The 16,460-nt window shown below is 43.6% G+C and overlaps 1 protein-coding gene and 1 long non-coding RNA gene across 3 annotated transcripts in view; one reads left to right on the top strand and one right to left on the bottom strand.

The window, feature by feature from the left end:
* The window catches only part of LOC116077768, an 8,170-nt gene extending 5,950 nt beyond the window's left edge, over positions 1-2,220 (bottom strand). Inside the window, exons 1-2 of one of the 2 annotated variants that reach the window (XR_004113325.1) lie at positions 1,495-2,220; positions 438-480 (exon numbers count right to left, since the gene is read on the bottom strand). This is a non-coding gene — a long non-coding RNA (uncharacterized LOC116077768). The remainder of the gene's footprint in view (positions 1-437; positions 481-1,494) is intronic. The other variant, XR_004113324.1, reaches the window with a different exon arrangement.
* Positions 1,822-16,460, top strand: part of LOC116077767 (ADP-ribosylation factor 2) — a 19,051-nt gene continuing 4,412 nt past the window's right edge. Inside the window, exons 1-3 of the mRNA XM_031352543.1 lie at positions 1,822-1,950; positions 3,941-4,107; positions 8,203-8,313. Coding sequence (XP_031208403.1) covers positions 3,960-4,107; positions 8,203-8,313 — 259 coding nt within the window. The 5' untranslated portion in view covers positions 1,822-1,950; positions 3,941-3,959. The remainder of the gene's footprint in view (positions 1,951-3,940; positions 4,108-8,202; positions 8,314-16,460) is intronic.

Raw genomic sequence — 16,460 nt, forward strand, 5'->3', positions numbered from 1 at the left:
AAAAAAAAGAAAAAAGAAAGAAAGAAAGAAAGAAAAGAAAAAAGAAAACAAAACAAAACTGTGGGCCAAAATAAACCTTTTTTTCTTTTTTTCAGTTTAAGGAACTGTCCCTACTGTTCAAAGTTCTCAGGTACTCTGTTGTAGTAGTGGAAAACAGACTAACACACACACACACACACACACACACACACACACACGCAATATACCTAAGTGTAGGGATGTAGCTCAGTGGTAGAGCACTTGCCCAGCCTGAGCGAGGCTCTGAGTTGATTCCCACCACCATAAAAAGGAAAGAAAGATTGTATAGTATATACAAAACATATGCCTTCATTACTTCAGTGGTTTGCTTGGACGTCCAGAGGACAGGGATGTTTTTAAATATTTATTTTTATTTGTGTGTTTATGTGTGTGTTTGTATGCCACAAATGTATGGGTACCTGAAGAAGCCAGAAGAGGGCATCTGATCCCCTGGAGCTGGAGCTACAGGAGGTTTTTGAGGAAACACAAACATAACATAGGTTTTAGGAACCAAACTTGAGTCATCTGCAAGGGTGAGAAGTGCTCTAAACCTTGAAGCCATCTCTCAATCTCCTTCCATCTACCTAGTTTTTTAAGGGTCACTTTTAGAGTGCTTTTAGGTTCACAGCAAAACTGACAGGATAGTGTAAAGGTCTTCACATACTCCTCCTCCTGCTTCTAACACACTCCCCAGATACCAACATCCTCCATTAGAGGGCTACATCTGCTCTTCCCGATGAACCTACATTGACACAGCATAAGCAAACAATGGAAAGTGCATCTTGGTTTGTGTATTTCCCATCTAATAATTACCATACAGAATACTTTTGCTTTTCTAAAAGTGCACTAGGCTCCCCTGATTCATTCCCCTTCTCCTACAGAATTCTTGAAACCCTTAGCGTTTTTTATTGACAAGCATATAGTGAGGCTTTTCTGACTGGCTTCTTTCACTTAGTAATGTACAGTTAAGTTTGCTTCCTGCTTCCCATAGTTTATTTCTTTTTAGCACTGAATAAAGCTGTTAACTGATAGACTAGGCTCTGTTTTCTGTGCTAGGGCACTGAACGCAGGCTATTACATGCCTGTCTAGTAGTGCTCTACCACTGAGCCACACCCTTAACTCCCCCGCCCCGCCTCCCATTACTTCAGTTACAAAAAATCGACAGGTTTTGGTAACCATTTTTAACTAAACAAGTTGGCATTATTTAGAGTACTGAGTAACTAAAGGTCTTTCTCATGAAACGTGCACTGGGCTTTGGGAGAAGCTAAGGAACTGTCCCTATTGTTCAAAGTCTGTATACAAGAACAGTGGCAGTCTAACTGCATACCAATTAGGAAATCTTCTTTAGGCCTAATTTCGAGGTTGGAATCTGGGTATTTCTGACCAGGAACTCTCCTCCAAACCAGTTTCTACTTTTAGCTCAACAGCAGCAAATTTCCTTATATATCTCAGTGAACCTGGCCCCTCCCACATACCAGCATTGGGTTGGTCAGAATGCTCCCGGGGTTAGTTCAATCCTTGAAAAGTCCCAGAATTGATTGGCAGGGCAAATAGGAAACCTTTTTGCTTTTCTGATTGGTCGCTTGTGGCTTCGGGTGGGGCGTGTGGGTGCGTCTCGCCCAGATGCGGTGAGCTCCCATTGGAAGAAGAAGCCGGCCTTTCCAGAGCTTGGTGCCGTCGCCTAGGTCGCGGGGGGCGGGCCTAACTCGTCCAGCCTTATTTTCCTTTCCATTGGTCCGATTTCATGTCACTCAAGGAGCTTCGAGGACATTGGTGCAAGAGTTCCCAGGAGGCGGCGGATGATTGGTTGGTTGCTGTTCCCGCCCCCAGCCAGTCGCCATTTTATTGAGGCGAGCCGAATTCCTCAAGGCGGCCGCGGCGGTGTAGCGTTTTCGTTAGTGGCTTTGTGAAGGTGTTCACTGTAGAGACAGGTGAGTCGGGGGACTGCAGGGGAGGGACGGCGGGGCTTGCGGCCCAGCTAGTTTCCAGCCGTGTCAGCGGGCAGGACACCGGAGATCGGCGGCTGCCTGCGGAAAGGGGCTGGGTCCACTGGATTCCCCGCCTCTGTCGGGCCAGGCGGCGCGGAGCTGGTTGACTTTCGGCGGGCTCTGTGGCGCAGCGGTCCCGCTGTCTCGAAGGAGCGGCCTGGCGTCCCAGGCAGACCGAGCCTTCACCGACCCCAGATTCTCGGCGCGCGTGCTCGGCTCTGCGCGCGCTCACCTTGGCTACTGCTGTCGCTCGTGCCCTTGAGGTCTCACTATCATTGTCACTTATGATTTTCACGCTTGGAAAAGGGCTCTGGGGCTATAGATATGACTCAAGAGGGTCTCCCGGACCACCATGGGGCCTAAGACTTCGGACATCGGGGCGGGGAGACGACTGAAGGGAAGCAAGCGGGACAACCGTGAATGTGCTGTGCGGTGACAAGGGGAATCTGGCACTCTGCCCCCAGGGGCCTGGAAGCAGGAGGTTCCTCCTTTTCCTCTTAATGAATGGTCCTTTGAGTTTCCTGGTCTATGACACTTCTCTGCCCCGCCTCCCCCCGGAAACATGAAAGGAATTTAGGAATTTTTGAATGCGTCAAGGTACTGGACAATTTTTAAACCATGACAACCTATGAGGAAAGTTGTCATTCTTTCTTTGATCATTTGGCTCTCAGATGTGTACAGGAGAACAGGAGAAATGAGCTCACCGTCTCTCTGGTAGAATGGAGTGGTGTGTACTTGGCCATAGTCCATGATGTTAAACTTCTGTAGGAACTGTTGACTTTCAAAGGTGGGACTTCTGGAATCAGCCACCCTCTCCTCTGAGTCACTAGAATCTGGATGAATGGCTGTCTTTTACACACATACCACTAAAGCTCTCCTTGGTGAATAACTTGAAAAGGAAAACCATAGTTTCTGGAACACAGATATATTGTAGAATTTTGTTTGTTTTTTTGAGGGGATTTTAGAGTGTCCTAGCCCAACAGTCATTGTTGATTAGAGAGTGTACAGGGTGTGCACATAGCTCAGCTTTTAAGTCTGAAACATCATGTCATTCAAACAGGCTGATCTGTTAAAATAAAGTTTTTGTACTTTGTGCAAAAACTCATCTGACTTCATTGCTTTGTCATATAACCTGGCAGGTATTTTGTTGAAAAAAATAAAACAATTGATGTTTAAGCTGTTTGAAGTCAACAGAATAAATTCCTTCTAGGAGTAATGACTGGGAAAGGGCACAGGGAGTATCTGGTCTGCTAGTCACCTTTTGCTTGACCTGGGAGTTGTCTTTGGCTCATGAACATTCACAGACCTCTATGGTCAACCCTATTTGTATCTGTATATAGATTTTAAGAAGATGGTCACCCCTACTGGATGCTAGATGCTAAAGTATTCCCTCAATTCTGCCTACGTGGTGTGTGTCTTAGCAGAATTTCCCAATACTTGATATCCTCAACTTGATATCCTCTGGGTTTTGCTCACATCTGCCAGCCAAGGACAATTGACTACAGTTTCCTAGGGATTTCGATGTTTTACTTACCTAAGGAGTTTGTTTTGTGGAGAATAGAATGTCTGCTTCATAAATTTTCAATTCAGGTAGGCTTAGAACAAAGTACAGTTATGTGTCATGGCATATCTTCAATGCTTAAGATGACTAGAGGCAGCCACCATAGCGAGGCATTGAGGCTGCGTTTCCCACATCTCACTTGGATACTGCAGTGGAAAATACTGTTTTCTGGCAGAGCATCAGAGGTTGGCTTAGTGGTGCCTCCTTTTGAAAACAAGACATTCTCTTCCTTATTGGCCAGGCTGTATTTAACTTGTACTAAGAACCATCACCAATTGTGCCATGTATTTTATATGTATTGGTTATATATATATATATATATATATATATATATATAATGAAAAATAACTGTTCAACTTGCTTTTTGTCCAGGTTGCAGAATTCAGCTACAATGGGGAATGTTTTTGAAAAGCTGTTTAAAAGCCTCTTTGGGAAAAAGGAAATGCGGATTCTCATGGTAGGCTTAGATGCAGCTGGCAAAACGACGATCTTGTACAAACTGAAGCTCGGAGAGATTGTGACAACCATTCCTACCATAGGTATATCCATGACTGTGGTCTCTCCGGTTCATTGTTTAGCATGTTATACTTCGATGTGTTGCTTTTTCAACATTGCTTTTTCATTTGTATATGTATGTGTCATATGTGTATGCATGCCCACACATTTTCTCTATCAACCTCCACCTTACTTTTGAGACGGAGCCTCTTTGCTGAACCCAGAACCTGTCATTTTGACAAGGCTGTCTGTCTGTCAAGCTTGAGGATCTTTCTGTACTCACCCCCTTCCTGCAGCACTGGTTTCAGACATGTGCCATCAGGCCTATCTTTTGCACACGTGCTATGGGTCTGAACTTAGGTCCTCATGCTTGATCGCCAAGTACTTTACCCTCTGAATCATTCCTATAAGAAGCTCCGATGTGCTTCTTATATTGAATATTTGTTTGTTTTAAATCTTTAACTACTTTGAGAACATAAACGTCTGAAGCCCCAAATGAAGTTCTATATGTTTGCTGTTGGGTTGTTTTGTTTTTTTAAGACAAGGTCTTATACTGTAGCTAGGTTGGCTTCAAACTTGTGACACTCCCTCTGACATACTCCTGAGTGAACCCTTGTGCCCAGCCATAAGTATTTCTAAGTGCTTCCTAACATCCTTGGCAACTTCCTCAGTTTACAGGGGATTTGTGAGCAGATTTAGGGTAAGCAACTTTAGCCCTAATGCAGTAGTTCGTGTGCTGACTGTTGGTTGGTTTTCTCTGGGATGCTTGCCTGCCTTCTTCCTAGTGAGTGCCGCCAGCCTGTCCCTTTGGATCTCAGCTCATACATTATTTCTCAGAGGCTCCTTCCCTTTTTTTATTGCTCTAAGTTTCCATAGTAACATGAAGTCCTTAATAGCACTTGGAAACATTTGTAGTTTATTGATTGTTTACTGTCTTCTTCCCAACAGAGCAAATAAGGAACCACATGTGTCTTGTTCACTGTCCCCAGCATCTGATTAAATGCCTGGCCATGTTAGGTGTCTAATAAATCTTTGGTGAATGAATTGCATACTGGTGTGATAGTTTGTTGAACTAATGGCCTCCAATGAATCATGCTGCTCAACACCTTTGCCCTTGCACCCCTTCCTCATGGTGCTGAACTTGGCCATGAGATTTGCTTTGGCTTACGAGGCATCACTGTAACTGAAAGCTGCCACCATTAGTTTAGGAAGCCAGGGCTCCTGGAGGATAAAAGACCACTTCACCTGGAAACAGCCGTCTGGCTTGCTGGCTGTCTAGGTAAAGCAGGTAAAGAGGAGGTGGATGCCACCAACAGAAGAGGTACCCTGGTTTCTCTGTGTAGCCCTGGCTGTCCTGGAACTCACTCTGTAGACCAGGTTGGCCTCGACCTCAGAAATCTGCCTGCCTCTGCTTCCCAAGTGCTGGGATTAAAGGCGTGTGCCACCACAGCCCGGCTGACTTAACTTTTATTAAGCTAAGACTAAAAGAATAAGCTGGCCTTTACTAGATTAAAAGGGACAGCAGCAGGACATCATCTAATCTTAATAACTGGTTTAGTATTCCATCATATGGCTGTGTTTTAAAGTAATATTCATTGATAAGTGGTTAGGTTATTTGTAATTGTTTATGTGTGTATGTGTACATGCATTGGAGAGTGTCAAGGCCTGAGTACAGCCTTGGGTGTCATTCTTCAGTCACTGTCTACACACACACATACACACTCAGTTTTTAAGACAGGAATCTCTCACTGGCATGGAATTCACCTGATCAGGTCAGGCTGATTGGCCATCAATCCCCAGGGATCCTCCTGTCTCTGCCTCTCCAGTTCTAGAATTACAAATCCTCTGCCACCCCTCCCTGCCAGCTCCCCACCCTCGGTTTTGGGGATTAGATCTAGGCTCTCATAATTGCAAGGCAATCACTTGGCTTCCTGAGCTATTTTTCTCCAGCTGTTAGTTTTGTTTGTTTTGGTTTTTCTTTTTTAAGATAGGGTCTTGCTGTGTAATCTTATGTAACCTTAAATAGGTGATCTTAAACTGGCAGCAGTCCTCCAGCTTCATCCTCTCAAGTGCTAAAACTTCAGGCTTGTTGACATCATGCCAGGCTTAATGGTTTGTTTTTGTAAATGATGTCAAAGTAACATTTTTATTTTGTTTTGTTTTTTTTTTATGTGTATGGGACTTTTTTATGCATATGGATATTGATATTTGTATATCACTTGTGTCCCTGGTGCTTTTTGAGTCAGAAGACAGCGTCAGGTCTTTGGGAACTGGCGTTCCAGACAGTTGTGAGCTGCCCTGTGGTTGCTGCGAATTAAACCTAGGCCCTTTGGAAGAGCAGCCAGTGTGTTGGTCCCTGAGCATCTCTCCAGCCCTGTCTTAGGTTTTTATGAACATGTACTTTTTCATTTCCTTTCAGTAATCTCTGGAAGAGAGGACTTCCTATGAGAGGTGAATATTTTGAGTGTTATACAGGTTGCCAGACTGTTTCCAAAAAATGTTGTGCCACCAGCAGCAAGGAGTGCGTCTGTAGGGAGAGAACCCTGGCTTCTGTTAGATGCTGTTTACTCTAGGTGGGGAAGTCAGCATGTCTCCCTTGGCTCAGCTCTGGTTTGGTTTTTAAGTTTGGTGTTGAGTTGTTTCTTGTTGTGATGTTTGTCTCTCACCAGTTTGAAGAAGGGCACCTTAGGTCATGGACAACTCTTGCCACGTGCTTATTTTCTAGTTAACAAATTTGTCTTTTAACTCTTTTTTTTTTTTTTTTTTTTTTTTTTTTTTTTTTTTTTTTTTTTTTTTTTTTTTTTTTGATTTTTCGAGACAGGGTTTCTCTGTGTAGCCCTGGCTGTCCTGGAACTCACTCTGTAGACCAGACTGGCCTCGAACTCAGAAATCCGCCTGCCTCTGCCTCCCAAGTGCTGGGATTAAAGGTGTGCGCCACCACCGCCCAGCCTGAGTTTTTTTTTTAAGTATCTTTAGACAATTCTTTGTAAGAACACAAAACTATTTGCTAGTATTTTCTCCTACTAACTTTATAAGGTTTACATTTTTCACTAGAAAAATAAGTGACTGGAGAGATGGCTCAGAATTTAAAAGCATTTACTGGTTCATCTAGGTTCAAGTTTCCAGCACCTACATGATAGCTTACAACCATCTATAATGGGATCCCATACATTCTCCCTGGGTACCAGATGCAAATGTGGTGCATGTACATATACATATACATACATTTCAGGCAAAATATTCATACACATAAAATAAGAATAGCTTATAGAATTTTGAGAAATGCATACTTGACCATTGGCTGACCATTGGACTTACAGGAGTGGGGAGTTACCTGCCAACATTTACTGAGTAACTTGCATGGTAATTTGAAATGCCTTATCATATACTCAGTTGTCATAGCTTTCTGCACCACTTCCTGGCATATTCATTTGAACTTTATTCAGGTATTATTAAAAAGAATTCATTACTCATATTCAGAAATTTCCTTGACTTTAGAAGAACAAACAGAAGGTCCCAGTGGGTAAAGATGTGGATTTAAGAGGGTTCAAGCTACCCTTGAACAATTTGGGTAGCTGAGGCTAGCCCTGAATCTTGATCTGCCTTTCTCTGTCTGGAGTGCTGGGATTACACGCATCTGCTACCACACCTAGTGTAGATTTGTTTTTTGAGATGTGAAATAGGAAATACACAGGCATGCTGAGGGCAGGTTGGAGATGTCTTCAACAGATGTTAGTGATGTAGGCAAGCCTTCAGACGGTCTGGGTAGGCTGAATCCATCACACAGGTGAAGGAAATGTCATTACATACTAGATATTCTCCAGTGTTCTAAAATGGAGGGTGAGTAGTGTGGGGAAGGAGTAAGAAGATTCTTATGCTGTGTGTTGGGAAGTGGAAATCATTTCTGTGGATAGCTTCTCTTTGTTCACAGGTCTTCTGTTAGAGAAAGCAGAGCTGGGAGGTTGGTGGTGAGATGAGTGTGTGGGGTTTGAGACACCAGGCACAGTGAATGACAGACTTTCTCCATCTTCTCTAACTGGTTTATAAATTGGAAGTACTATTCAGGTGTTAAGTGAAGTGACTTAGAATTGTTGAACCAATGGAAACCATGATGAAGTATCTCTGACTTCCCTTCTCAGGTTTCAACGTGGAGACCGTAGAGTATAAGAACATCAGCTTCACAGTCTGGGACGTTGGTGGCCAGGACAAAATCAGACCTTTATGGCGACATTACTTCCAGAACACTCAAGGTAAGGATTGGAGGTGTGCATACTCAGTGTGTCTAAAGATGGGGACTTGGGGTGCCTGCTGGTGCTCTGCTTGATTAGGGCACATACTGGGGAGGTATCCTTGTGACTTGGCTCCTCGACATGTCCCAGAACAAAAGGACTTGGGTTTTAACTCCTCTTCTTGCAGAAAGGCTAGAAAGTGATTAGCCTAGTGGAGTTCATCATTCAGTTAAATTGAGGAAGGAATGTTTGCTTTTGAAGAACTCAAATTTAGTCAGCTCCTTTAAATCTGCTGAGAATATCTGAAAATGGAATCCACAGGGGACGGGGTAGCTGGAACCCCAAGTCCTGTCATCTTGTGTGGCCACAATGCTTCCCTGCTGGCCCCTTGTTTTTTTATCAATGAGCTCTGGGAAGCTCTAAGCCAATGTTTCCCAGGACAGTAAATGGTGCCTTACTGAGCCTTGCCGGTCGAAACAGACTGTTCACATGGTTTTCACACCCTGATCCCATGAAGAATCTTTACCTATGGCACCTATGGATTACTCATTTTGGAGTCTACTTAGAATATATCCACTTTTGAAGATTCTGAAGCTGATGGAATTTTTGTTGCATGTGTTTAACTTACTAAAGACTTAACATTCATCAGTCTGAGGGCAAACCCCCTAGGTTAAATGCCCCTTATTCCTCAACAGTGCTCTTGTTACATGCAATACATAACTCTATTTGTAGTTATTTCCTTAACTTGTAGATTTTTAGAATATCTTTCCTCAAAATAGGGTGGTTTTTAAAAATGTTTTCCTTGTTTTGAGACAAGATCTCATATGTAGCCCAGGATGGCCTGGAATTTGAAGTGTAGTTAGCTTCTACTTTCTAGTCCTCCCGCCTTTGCCTGCTGGTGTTTGCATTACATCATGTGTGTCACCACACCAGCTCTTTGTAGTGCTACAGATTGAGCCTAGTCCATGTTAGGCAAGCATCTGTCAACAGACCTGCCCTTGTGCCAAGCCCTGAATGCTTTCTTTAGTGGGAAATTAGAAATATACAAAGGGAGAGGTGACTCTGTGATGAGCCCACTGTACCCATCACTCTGTCTCTTTCATTAACACTTTCCATCCCAGATGTGCTGCCTTTGACTCACACATTCCTTCAGTGTTCATTTCCAACTGATAAAGTCTCTAAAAAAAACAGTCTCCCTGTAATTATATCATTTCCAAGAGTAACAATTCTATGTAGATCAAACTGGCCTGGAACTCATAGAGATCCTACTACCTCTGTGTATTAATTAGGGTTTTACTGCTGTGAACAGACACTATAACCAAGGAGAGTCTTATTATTTAGTTGGGGCTGGCTTACAGGTTCAGAGGTTCAGTCCATTATCATCAAGGTGGGAGTATGGCAGCATCCAGGCAGGCCTAGTGCAGGCAGAGCTGAGAGTTCTACATCTTCATCTGAAGGCTGCTAGCAGAAGACTGGCTTCCAGGCAGCTAGAATGAGGGTCTTAAGAGCCACACCCACAGTGACACAGCTACTCAAACAAGGCCACACCACCCAACAGGGCTACTCCCTGGGCCCAGTATATACAAACCATCACACACTGTCTCTCAAGTGCTGTGATTAGAGATGAGTGCCACCACACCTGTCTTTATTCTGATGAATAATATTGTCACAGTCAGAGTCTTATGTAACCTAAGCTGCCCTTAACCTCATGTGACTAAGACTGGCCTTGAACTTGTCATCTTTTTTGCCTGTTTGCTGGGGTTACAGATGTGCACCACCATGCATGCTACATGCATGCATGGCTTTTTTTTTTTTTCTTTTTGTGATTGGAGTCTAACTATGATGGCCATACTGGTCTCTTTCCAAATCCTAAACTCAGGTGGTCTTCTGTGGCATTGGGATTCCAGGTATATAGCACCAGGCCTGGCTTGTTCGTTTATGGACACTTGGGTTACTTCCACCTTAGCTATTGTGAACAATATTGCTGTGGCTGTTCTGTAGGTATTGGAGATTTTCCTGCCTCTGCCTCCAGAGTGCTAGAATCGAGGTGTGCGCCACTGGGTCCAGCGGAGTTCATTTTCAGTTGTTGTGATTTACCCATGAGCAGAATGCTGGGTGAAAGGGTTTTCTGTTGTCCTTTGTTGTTTTGTACTTGTATTCCGTTGTTGTCATTGTATATGTGTGCCTGTATGTGAGAGAGAGAGAGAGAGAGAGAGAGAGAGAGAGGGAGAGAGAGGGAAAGAGAGGGAGAGAGAGGGAGAGAGAGGGAGAGAGAGAAAGAGACAGTGTGTGTGTGTGTGTGTGTGTGTGTGTGTGTACTTGGCATGCATGAGGCCCTGGGTTTAACCCCGAGCATCAACACCAGTAAGGAAGACAATAGAGAGTTCCAGACCAGCTTGGATTAGGCAGGGCCCGCTCTCACATTTAACACAATTTAAAGAAACCACTATTTTGTGACTCCTAACAAAACAACAGAGTATTCATAAAAAGATAATGCTTTCGTTTTAATACTATCAAGCCAAAAACAAAAAACAAAAAAACTGTTGAGGCTAGAGAGATGGCTCAGTGGTTAAGAGCATTGACTGCTCTTCCAGAGTTTCTGAGTTCAATTTCCAGCAACCACATGGTGGCTCACAACCATCTGTAATGGGATCTGACGCCCTCTTGTGGTGTGTCTGAAGACAGCTACAGTGTACTCACATACATAAAATAAATAAATAAATCTTAAAAAACAAAATAAAACAACGTCTTCCCCATTTTTATAATGACATGCGCTTGTTCTATGTGATCCAGGCTCACTTAAGACTCAGGATCTTCCAGGTCTTCCCACTGCAGCCACCCTACCTGAGTTAGCCAAGTTTGTTCTGTTTTGTTTCTGCTACAGGATTAAATCCAGGGCCTCAGGCATGCTAGGTAAGCACTCTGCCACAGAGCCCCCAGACACACATAAACTACTTTTAAGCTTACAGGCTTAAATACAGTCACAGTGATGTACATCATAACTGTTGCCCATCTTCAACAGCCATCTCACCTTGTACAACCAAAATCCAGCACCCATTAACAGTGGCCCTCTCCCACCTTGAGCTCCTGGCAGGCACTGGGCTTTCATACTTTGATGCCTGTGTGATCAGATGCTGTCAGCCCAATTTCCTCAGGGGAAGCTTCCTATCAACTTTTTACCATGTGACTAGGACTAGTGCATGTGGTAAAGATTGAAGGCTTAGGCGTCACAGAATGGTGGTTTCTTTAAATTGTGTTAAATGTGAGAGAGGGCCCTGCCTTGGAACACTGTTGTTTTCCTTGTGTGTTAAGGGCTGAACCAAGGGCCTTATGCATGCTAAGCCAGGAAACACATCAAGCCACTCCCCCAGCCCCTTCTTACTCTTCCTCTAGTTCTCTACTGAAATCCTTTTAAATAAGGCATTTTCTGAAATATATTCTATACAAAGAAGCCAGGAAAATCACTGTGGTCTTCATTTTCAGAGAAACCACATCAGTTCCATGGTGATGTGTAGATTTTTACATTGTGATTTAGTGTGTTGCAAATAGGATACATTTTTTGATGCTCACTAGAGTGTGTATTTGTTGTGGACTGGTGTTTGGCAGATTGGCCACTTTGCACCTTCTTATCTGTAATAAACTAGAACAACTGGGTTGAACAACAACTGCTAAGATACCTTGGGAAAGTTAAGTAATTTCTTCTGCCCCCATTTCCTCATCTTAAAATGAGGATAAAGCCTACTTCCCAAATCCTGGGCTGAAACGAGATGAATTTTGTAAAGTGCCCAGTTGTGTGGCCAAGGCAGAAGCACTCAGAACTCCAGACAGACATTATTCCCTGGCCATGTTTCTTTTCCACCCTATTCAGTCTTCACATTTAAGCATCAAGCTGAGGTGCATTTTGTCTTCAGTCTTCTGTTTGTAACAAGCCTACTTTTGTAGAATCTCGGTAACTATTGCTTGGTGGCAGGAAGTAGCTGTGTTCTGAGACTGAGGGGTGGTAGTTTGGGCTCTTTATGAAACAGCATGTGGGAGCTGTGTGAACAGTGGACTGGCACTCTCTGGCTGGCCAGTGTCTCATCTGCAAGGAGTCTTGGATGCTGCCTCTGTATTGTCTGCCAGCTTCCCAAAGGCCAGGCTGTCTTTTAATTTAAATTTTTTTCATCCGTCTGTTGAGTATGACAGACCTAATGAATACCTGTAATTCTCCATTAAGACATCAAAAGCTGGGCCTGGTGCTACAAGGCCTGAAGCCCTCAGAATGCCAATGGAGACTCACAAGTTCAAGGTCTGCCTGGGCTGCTGAATAAATTCAAGACCAGCCTTGTCAGCTTTGTGAAATGTTTCAAAAAAAACCAAAAAACAAAAAAACAAAAAACAAAAAAAAAAAACCAACAACAACAAAAAAATTTTAAAAACCCTGAGGATGTAGCTCCAGAGCTCGAGGCTAGAATGCTTTGCCAGTATGCTAGAGGTCTCTCCCAGCCCCATGTTGGCTTACCTATATAGACAAGAATTTAGACTGTCTGATTTCCTAACCGATAACTGTAGAGAACATAAAAGGGCTCTTTAGTTCTGACATGGATTTTTCTCTTTGATATGTGAGTTCATTTTTTGGTGGGGAGGGTGGCAGTTTGAAAGAGGATCTCTCTGTGTAGCTTTGGCTGTCCTGAAACTCACTTTGTAGACCAGGTTGTCCTTGAACTCAGAAATACACCTGCCTCTGCTTCCCAAGTGCTAGGACTAAAGGCGTGTGCCACCACCATTCATTTAATTATTGAATGGCAGTTCATCTCTATCAAAAGAAAAAAAGAGAGAAAGGGATACAAAGAAAACGGGCTTATTCCTCAGTTTACCTCCCACACACAAACACACTTATTTCTTTTGTTTATACATACTTTTTTCTACAAGTGTGGCTAATATGATAAATATAATTGCATCCAATATATTACATATACATTATACATACACATAATACAATACATTATACATATAATATATAAGGTATATTATATATGATATAATATGTATATTATAAAATAATACAATACATATATTCCCCTTACTTTCCTCCCTTTTTTGCAAGGTCAGGGGCAAGGCTGAGATGAAACCTTTCATATGCTAGGCAAGTGTTCTTCCACAGGGTCTTGATATGTAGCTCAGGCTTGCCTGAACTCATTGTCCTCCAGCTATATATGGGTCCTCTACACACTCTTCATGCATCAGTGTGCCTTTTCTCTTATAAGTGTAGTCACTCTAATGGTGGTTTCTTAGATAAAAACCTGTATTAAAACAGTACAAAGTAGGACCTACTATTATAAAGTTTAATTTAAGTTTTTTTCCAAGACAGGGTTTCTCTGTGTAGCCCTGGCTGTCCTGTACTCACTTTGTAGACCAGGCTGTCCTCAGACTAACAGAGATCCACCTGCTTCTGCCTCATGAGTGCTGAGATTAAAGGCATGTGTTACCATACACAGCTTCTATTTTAATTTATTTTCATTTTTATTTTTTCATTTTTTAAAAAATATTTATTTATTTTTATTTTATTAGCATTGGTGTTTTGACTACACCAATGTATGAGGGTGTGAGATCCCTTGGAACTGGAGTTACAGACAGTTATGAGCTGCCATGTGGGTGCTGGGAATTGAACCCAGGTCCTATGGAAGAACAGCCATAACAGTGCTCTTAACTACTGAGCCATCTCTCCAGCCCCCTATTTTATTCTTAAGGAAAAATATTTTATTTAATATTTATTTATTTAGAGTATTTAAAATACTCTATTTTAAAGTAGCTATTTTAGCTCTTGATTTCAGAGGACTCTATCCATGGCTGCTTAGGTCTCATTCACATGAACAGCATCACCTTGATGGGAGTTTGCAGTAAAGGACATAAAGTTGGACTTGTGTTAGGAGTAGCAAAGTGAGAACAGTCATTTGTGCTCTGTGGGTTTTGCATTGGCAGCTAAGGCTCTGCTTGAATTTCCACATCAGCTGGTGTACTTAGTCAGCACTGGAGTCCAGAACTTTGGGTAGCATACCAAACCTGTGTGGATAGGGGCTCAAGTTTTTCCTCTTTATTCTGATGTTTTATATCAGACGCAGTCTTGACTTACATGAAAACTCTGAGCCTGTCAGAAGCCTGAGAGCTCCTGTCTGCTGAGTAGACTGCCTGGAGGGCCTGGGGGACACAGAGGCATGGGTAGAGGACCAGGCCCAGCTTTCTCCCTTGCACAGTTGTGAAATCTCTGTCATCTGACCCTACTTCCTTCTCTTTACCAGAGTGTTTCCTCCTGCAGTCTCCTCAAGAAAAGTGCCCTGAGCTGGGCACAGCACCTCTAGCAGTGTTCTCTCGGCAGCTCACTGTATCTTCAGTCCCTCTGCCTCTGTGCTGTAGACTTCCTGTGGCATTTTTCTGCTGTCTTCTGTCTCCTCATTGAGCCCTCCAAGGTGCCTTGACCCAGTCGATGGCCCTTCTGATGTCTGTAGAGAGGCACTAGTCTCTGACCAAGTGTTTTCTTCCAGGCAGTTTCCCCAGTTGAATCACTTGACCTGGCATCTGACCTCCAGTGTGCCTGCGACTGAAGAGTGTGAGGGTCCAACACTGTAGCATTCCCACCACGGTCGGATTGAAATCCAGAAGAATCTGCCTGTTCTCACTCACATCCCAGAAACAGAGTAGCTCTCACTACTGGTAGTTCAGTCTAGGATCCAGTAAGTTTTTTGGATAGCTGGGTTACATTTTTGTCTCAGAGGTCTTGCTTTTACCCAAACCTCAGCTTGCTATTGTTGTTGTCATGTGGAATACTGCTGAGTCCCTGCCTACCTAGGCAGATTCTTCCTGCCTGCTGCTTCCTCCATCAGTATGGCGGCAAGTCTATGGAAGTCTTATCCCCTGCCTTCAGTTGTAATGTAGTGCTTCCTTCGCCTGCCCTGGCTTTCTCACCTCCTGAGATTTCTCTGCTCATCCAGTGGGAGCTGCAAGGCTGACACCCACCACCCCGAGCTGGGCTGCCTTCACTGTTTAGAATCTTACTTTGATTATTTAAGGACACAATCTTATGATAACTTCTGTCTTCAGCTATAGTGGGATTGGGGTCCCATGGCCTCCCTTACTTCCTGCTAGGTGGTTATAATTTGGCAGTTTTCACTCTACCAGCTGGTTTAATAGCTTATGGGGATGAATCACAGGACTCAGGACAGACTATACTTGAAATTACAATTTTATTACAGCAAAAGGACATAAATGTAGCAGTGAACAGGAAAGACCCTAGAGGGTGCCTGCTAGCCACAGCTTTTGTTGTCCACTGCCCCAGAATTCAGGGAGCAGCTCCTTTTCGGCTAGCATGTGGGTGTGAGATAGTAAACAGTACTGCCCCCAGGGAAGCTTGTGTGAGCTCCTCAGAGCATTGTTTTCATTGGACTTCATTACAGAGGCACAGGGAGTGAATCATTTGACCCTGTGAGTTAAACCCCAGCCTGCCTCCTTCTCCAGCGGCAGTCTTGCTGGTATAAACTAGCGGGTGGGCTCCCCACCAACAAAGACTCCCCTCCATTGAACGTTCTGTCCACAGAAGAGCAACCAAAGTCTTTACTGTGGGTGTCCATAGACTCTCTTGACATCCTCACAAATGTGACCTACAAATGTTGAGGGTTTTATAACTTTCAGATGCCTTGGGTATGGATGGAAGGACAAACAATTTCTCTTCTTGTCTCCTGGGGGACAAACAGCTTTCATACGGTTTGGAATGCTGTCACCGTGACTGCTCTGTTTTGTGTTGACTGTCCATCCTTCAGGCCTTCCTCCCTCAAGCCCTTGCACCTGCTTTCCTGGGACCACTTCCAAGGCAGCATGCCCACTCCTAGCCTTCAGGTCACTCTCTGTTTTAAGTATCATCCTTAAACACTGTCATTGTATACACCGTGTTCTTCCAAAATCCTTTTCTCTTCTGAGATGGAAATTTAGTAACTAATCACTAACCCTAACTTTTCTTTGTTCCTTCTGGTTAATCTGGTGAAGGGCTTCGATCCTTCTGAACAAGATAGGTGATATGAATATACAGTAAGCTTCCTAGCTGGGCGATGATGGTGCACGCCTTTAATTCCAGCACTTGGGAGGCAGAGGCAGAGGGATTTCTGAGTTTGAGGCCAGCCTGGTCTACAGAGTGAGTT

Source organism: Mastomys coucha, unplaced genomic scaffold (assembly GCF_008632895.1).
Source record: "Mastomys coucha isolate ucsf_1 unplaced genomic scaffold, UCSF_Mcou_1 pScaffold5, whole genome shotgun sequence".
Classification (NCBI taxonomy): domain Eukaryota; kingdom Metazoa; phylum Chordata; class Mammalia; order Rodentia; family Muridae; genus Mastomys; species Mastomys coucha.